The sequence below is a fragment of the Canis lupus genome, chromosome X, assembly GCF_003254725.2.
Source record: "Canis lupus dingo isolate Sandy chromosome X, ASM325472v2, whole genome shotgun sequence".
NCBI classification, from domain to species: Eukaryota; Metazoa; Chordata; class Mammalia; order Carnivora; family Canidae; genus Canis; species Canis lupus.
The window spans coordinates 14831194-14837193 of record NC_064281.1 but is presented as its reverse complement, the minus strand read 5'-3'; the positions used below and the strand labels follow the sequence as shown (position 1 = coordinate 14837193).

Below are 6000 nucleotides of genomic sequence, written 5' to 3'. Positions count from 1 at the left end.
ACCAGAAACATACAAGAATGGGAATTCTGAGAAATGCAGTTCAGCCTAGCCAAATTGTCACATTGCAAAGCCATCACAGTCTTTAACGGCTATGTCTCTTCAGAACCTCCTCTTGTTCTCGGGTTAGCTTTAGTAAATTACATTTTTCTCTAGGAAATAGTCCATTCACCTATTTTTAAAAATGGTAGCTCACAGTATTCTTGTAAACTATTTTTAGCAATTTCTGGTAGAACTACAGTTATAGCCCTTTTCACTCATTAATATGGTTATCTTCTTATGTTGTTTCTAGTTCAATTGCATTATGATCAGAGAATGTAGTATCTTTGGTTGCTTGGTATTTGAGATATGTCTTGAGGTCTAATACATGATCAATTTTTATAAATGTTCCGTGTGTGCTTGAAAACAATGTGTATTCTCTAAATGTGTGATTCCAGAGTACACACACACACAATTAGGTGGATTAATTTGGTTGTCCAAAAGTCTATACACTATTTTATTATATACAGTCAATTCCTGACATGGGTACATTAAAAATCTCCCTGTATCAATTTCTCCTAGTAGTTGTGTCAATTTTTGCATTATAAGTTTTAAGGTTCTGTTATTAGATGCATATACATTTATAATTCTTCTATCTTCCTGGTGAATCATTCTCTTAACATTCAGTAATGACCCCCTTTTATCCCTAACATTTTTTGCCTCAAAGTCTATCCTGTCCATCATTAGTATTGCTACGGTTTTCATTATGCTCTTTTTTCCTCGCCCTCTAGGGGTTTCTTTTACTTTCTTGCCAGCTCAGATGTGTATTTAAAAAAGATATTTGTTATATTTTATCCATTATTCCTGGTGTGTGTTCCAGGCAGAGTTGTAGGATATCTAACCTGGCATATTGATAGATTTTGAGGTTCTCAAAATTAGGAAAAAAATGAAACACATACTTGCCTTTAAAGAGAAATCTATTATGTTTGATATGCAATCAGAATAGCAGAATAAATTGCACAATGTATGCATTACCAAGGCCCCATCTCACCAATGAAAGTGTCAAACCATATTAACTGTAGGGCTTAATCTGAATTGTATTCACTTTGTATCTCCAACAGACAAGAAAAAAATAGGTTTTATCAAACAATACACTCCCACAGCTTCCCCCAAGGATCTGATATGGCCCCCAACCCTCAAGGGAGGTTCCCCCACGATTGAGAATCACCAGTTTGCGGTCTCCAAAGAAGATTCCGTTTAAAGATGGAAATATTTTATTCCATTAATAGTTTGGTATTCCTCCTCCCATCCCTGAGTCACTCACATATGTTACACTTTTCACTGGTGCTCTGTGGGTTCCTCTCAACACATTTCCAAATTGCTCTGGTCTCCTTGTCCAAGAGGCCAACAGTAGGCTCAAACCAGTTTCTACCCGGCAAAGTGTGAGTCCTAACACTGGAGCCAAATCCTATCAGCTGGCATTTAAGCTAGTCTTATCAATTACAGCTTCCTGGGGACTTCGAAAACCCATGCTATATACATCTGCTCGTGGCATGAATGGGGGTCTACTTTACTACTGATTATGAATTACAAGGGTTGTGGAAAAGATGGCATCAGTTATTTGGGCCCAACAGGAGGGAAAACTAATTCTTGTTAAGCAAGTTTGCTATCTGATTTGTTCACATTATCCAATTTATGTACTACATAGAAAGCCTTTAGAAACTCATTAAAGTCAATGCTTCCATCTTTGTTTAAGTCCATTCTTTCGGCGAGGTCATCAATTTGAAAGTCATCAATATGAATGCTGTAGTGACTATTGAAGAGTTTCCACATGGCACGAAATTCTTCCATGGAAATCAGGCCTAAGTGAATATAGAAGAAGGCTGTGAGTGGTGTAGTTTTAAGACCCACCTAATGGAGGGGTGGGGAAGCTGTAGTGATTGAATAGTCCCAATGAAAAGCTCACTCACATGCCCCACCATCAAGACACCGAAGGAAATAGAAAAGTCAGACTGTCAGTATAAAAAACAATATGTCACTTTCAACTACCAAGTGATCCTGAGATTATTCCAAACTGGAATGAGTATACACCGAAGGGATGGGGGCAGACTGTGGTCTGTGGGACTCTGGTGGGATAGAAATGACAAGATCTAAAATCTAAGGGAAGGGACATCAAAGCAGAGGGAGAAGATACCCTCGCCCTCAATAAGAGGATTGCAAATAATGGCTCTGTCAAGTTTTATAGGCAATGGTTTACTTTCATATTTGGATTATTGACTTTTTGGTGTTCAATGATCTCTGCAGTTAGGGATTATCCAATTTTTTTTTAGAGTTTGAAAATAAGTAATTGTGCCTCAAAGCCAAGCAAAAATGAGTTTTCACAACCCTGAGTCCCAAGAACAGAATCAGAAGTCCAAGAATGATTTTTTATTGCCAGGAGTAACCACTATGTTTAAATGGCCAGGAAATGATCTTTTCATCTGTACTGGTGACTTATAAAAGCTCCTGTTCTTGTCTCATAGATACAGAGGCCTATAGGACCCAGAAGGTCTTGAATACATTTTGTGGACAAAGTAAAATAATAATAATATTAAACATGAGTTTATTCCTCCCACTGAGTTAAATCAAGTTTGGACGAAGAATGCAACAGATAAAAACAGTTCTGCTTTCCGAGAAACAGATTAGCCTTTGTTTTCTACTTCTACTAATCAAAGCGTATTTACCTGAGTGATCAGAGTCAATGATGTTAAAGATGATTTGCAGGTCAGATCGGTATCTGTACAGAGTTTCAATTAGAGTCGATTGAGCCTAAAATAAAGATGTTCTCAGTGTTAAAGAGAGAATTAATAACACAGGTCAATTTTAGTAAATGTAACAGATGCAAAACATTATTACCAATTCAACATTGGTGATTTAGAAAGCAAGTGCAAACTGCGTTCGACAGGGAACAGGGCCCAAGCCCATCAGCCCATCAGAAGGGGGCGAACAAGAACAGCCAACATTTACTGAGAACACCTGAGTGTGGGCTCTGTGCTGAGAGTTTTCAATGGGTCATTCTATTCAGTCCTCAACCAGAGCCTCAAAGAACAGAACTATTATTATGGCCATTCTACAGATTAGAAAACAGAGAGGTAAAATAAGTCTCCCAAGGTTCACATAACTAGTAAATGGGATCTGACTGTCAGCTGCCTGAAGCCAAGGCCTATGAATTTGGTAACCATGGTAAACTGCCTTTTAAGTGAAGCCAAAAGCCTCTTTCGTGTGGATATTTTACTCTCCTACTGAACTTTCCTTTTCTTCTCTTACCTTCTCATCTCCCCTGCAAACAATCACCCCACTCTTGGTTCCCATCAGCTCCCTTCCAGCCCTGTGTTAGAACTAATTGCCAAAGGGTTGTTAACTAATAAGTATGGGGGGGGGGGGGAGGTAGCTGGTAACTCTCCCTGGGGTATTACCATTTTAAAAGGACAGTCTAAATTCTATAAATCTTTAAGGCATAAAATGTCATGTCAGCAAGTCTATACCCTTACAGTTTAATAGGGACTCTGTTGAGTATGTTAAGGGGAGAGTAGTATAAAAGAATGGAAGTCATATCTGCCCTTCTGTTGGACAGCATGTCAGATAAAAATCATATATTTGACATGGATTTGCTTGCAGCTTTTCCTCCTTTTTCCATTTTGCCTATCCTTAGAAGGCACAATTTCCCCGAGTGGATCACAATGTACCTGGGACAGCCCCCTCAGGCCTTTCCCAAAACTGTTCCACCCATCCATTAGTTGATTCCCACTTCTCAACTTTTCAAAGGACTAAGCTCTTCTAATAGATCTTCTTAAGGGTGTTTTGCTCCAGCCACTTTTGTTTTGTTTTGTTTGTTTTTTAAGAGAGAGAGAGAGCACATACACAACTGGATGAGGGCTGGGGAGCAGCAGAGGGAGAGAGAGAATTTCAGAGTCCTTACTGAGTGAGGAGCTCAGTGTGGGGCTTGATCCCACCGACCTGAGCTGAAACCAAGAGTCCAATGCTTAACCGACTGAGCCACCCAGGTGCCCCATCACTCCAGCCAGATTTTAGCTGGGGCTACGTTTCACTTGCCTCTTTCACAGGTTTCTGAATGTGGATATCCTCGAAGCTGGACATGTAGTTGATATTTCCACTTTTGTCTGTGGTTACCAGATGTGGACTCAGGGATCTCCATGGTAAGTTCAGTCCCAAAACGTTCTCCATGGAAAAAGCCCACTGGCCCATCGGAAGTTTTCCTAACAACAACAAAGCCCATATCATTGGTTAATAATTTGATAAAGAAATGCAACCTACTTGGCAGAGCCAGTGAGCAGCCTGCGATTTTGAGGCCTGGGTGCATCTTGTTTCCGTTTGTGATTTGTCCCACCAGGCACCACAGCTCTGGTGTATAATTTAGTAATTCCACACTTCCATACATCATCTGGTGCTCATCATGACCAGTGCGCTGCTTAGTTACCATCACAGGCTTCACCCATCACCCCCCACCCCCCCACCCCCCAGTAATCTTCAGTTTGTTCTCTAGAGTTAAGGGCCTCTTTCTTGATTTGTCTTTCTCCCATTTTTTCCCTTTGCTTGTTTTGTTTCTTAAATTTCACATAGGAGTGAAATCATACGATATTTGTCTTTCTCTGACTTATCTCAGCATAGTACTCTCTAGTTCATTCATGTCACTGCAAATGGCAAGATTTCATTCTTTTTTTTCTTTTAAAGATTTTATTTATTTATTCATGAGAGACACAGAGAGAGAGAGAGGCAGAGACACAGGCAGAGGGAGAAGCAGGCTCCCTGCAGGGAGCCCGATGTAGGACTCCAACCCAGGGCCCCAAGATCATGACCTGAGCCAAAGGCTGAAGCTCAACCACTGAGCCATGCAGGTGCCCCAGATTTCATTTTTTCTTATGGGTGGGTAATAGTACGTTGTATATATATACCACTATTCTTTATCCATTCACTAGTCGGTGGACACTTGTGTTGCTTCTGTATCTCGGCCATTGTAAATAATGCTGCTATAAACTAGGGGTGCTTGTATCCCTTTGAATTAGTGTTCTTGTATTCCTTGGGTAGGTACCCAGTAGTGTGATTGCTGGATTATAAGATATTTATATTTTTAACTTTTTGAGGAACCTCCCTACTGTTTTCCACAGTGGCTGCACCAGTTTGCATTCCCACGAATGGTGCACGAGGGTTCCTTTTTCTCCACATCCTTGCCAACACCTATTGTTTCTTGTGCTGTTGACTTTAGCCATCTTGACAGGGATGAGGTGATAGATCATTGTGGTTTTGATTTACATTTCCCTGATGATGAGTGGTGTTGAGCATCTTTTCATGTGTCTCTTAGCCATAATTCTTCTTTTAAAATTAAGGTTTAATACATACAGAGAAGTTCACAAAACAAATACAGAGCTCAAAAAAAAAAAAAATACAGAGCTCAGTGAATTATCACAAAGGGAATTCTATGTAGCCACCAGCAAGGGCAAGAACTAGAACACTGCCAAATACCATATGATTTCACTCATGCGAAATTTAAGAAACAAAACAAACGAGCAAAGGGGCAAACCAAGAAACAGATTCTTAACTCTAGAGAACACACTGATGGTTACCAGAGGAGAAGGGTGGGAGGATAGGGTTAAACAGGTGATGGGGATTAAGGAGTGGACTTGTCACAATGAGCACCAGGTGATGCGTGGAAGCGTTGAAACACTATATTGTACATCTGAAACTAATATTACAATGTATATTAACTGGAATTTAAATAAAAACTCAAAGTTTTAAAAAAAAGAAATAGAATATTGCCAATATTCATACCACCTCCCACTTTCCTGAGGAGAGCTGCTACCTTGATTTCTAACATGATAATTTACCTTTTGTCTGTTTTGATCTATGTGTAAGTAGAATCACCAAGTATGTATTTGGAGGGAGACTGGCTTCTTTTGCTCAATACTAAGTTCATGAGAGTCAGCCATGTTGTTCCATTCAGTTTTAGCATCTTCATTGTCATTGGTG

At 39.8% G+C, this 6000-nt stretch overlaps 1 protein-coding gene across 4 annotated transcripts in view; it reads right to left on the bottom strand.

The window, feature by feature from the left end:
• Positions 1-1232: 1232 nt before the first annotated feature.
• The window catches only part of PPEF1 (protein phosphatase with EF-hand domain 1), a 122764-nt gene continuing 117996 nt past the window's right edge, over positions 1233-6000 (bottom strand). For all 4 annotated transcript variants that reach the window (XM_025437989.3, XM_049107512.1, XM_025437985.3 and 1 more), the window contains 3 exons: positions 4069-4232; positions 2700-2784; positions 1233-1838 (listed from right to left, as the gene is read on the bottom strand). In XM_025437989.3, the coding sequence (XP_025293774.1) occupies positions 1630-1838; positions 2700-2784; positions 4069-4232 (458 nt within the window). In that variant the 3' untranslated portion in view covers positions 1233-1629. The remainder of the gene's footprint in view (positions 1839-2699; positions 2785-4068; positions 4233-6000) is intronic.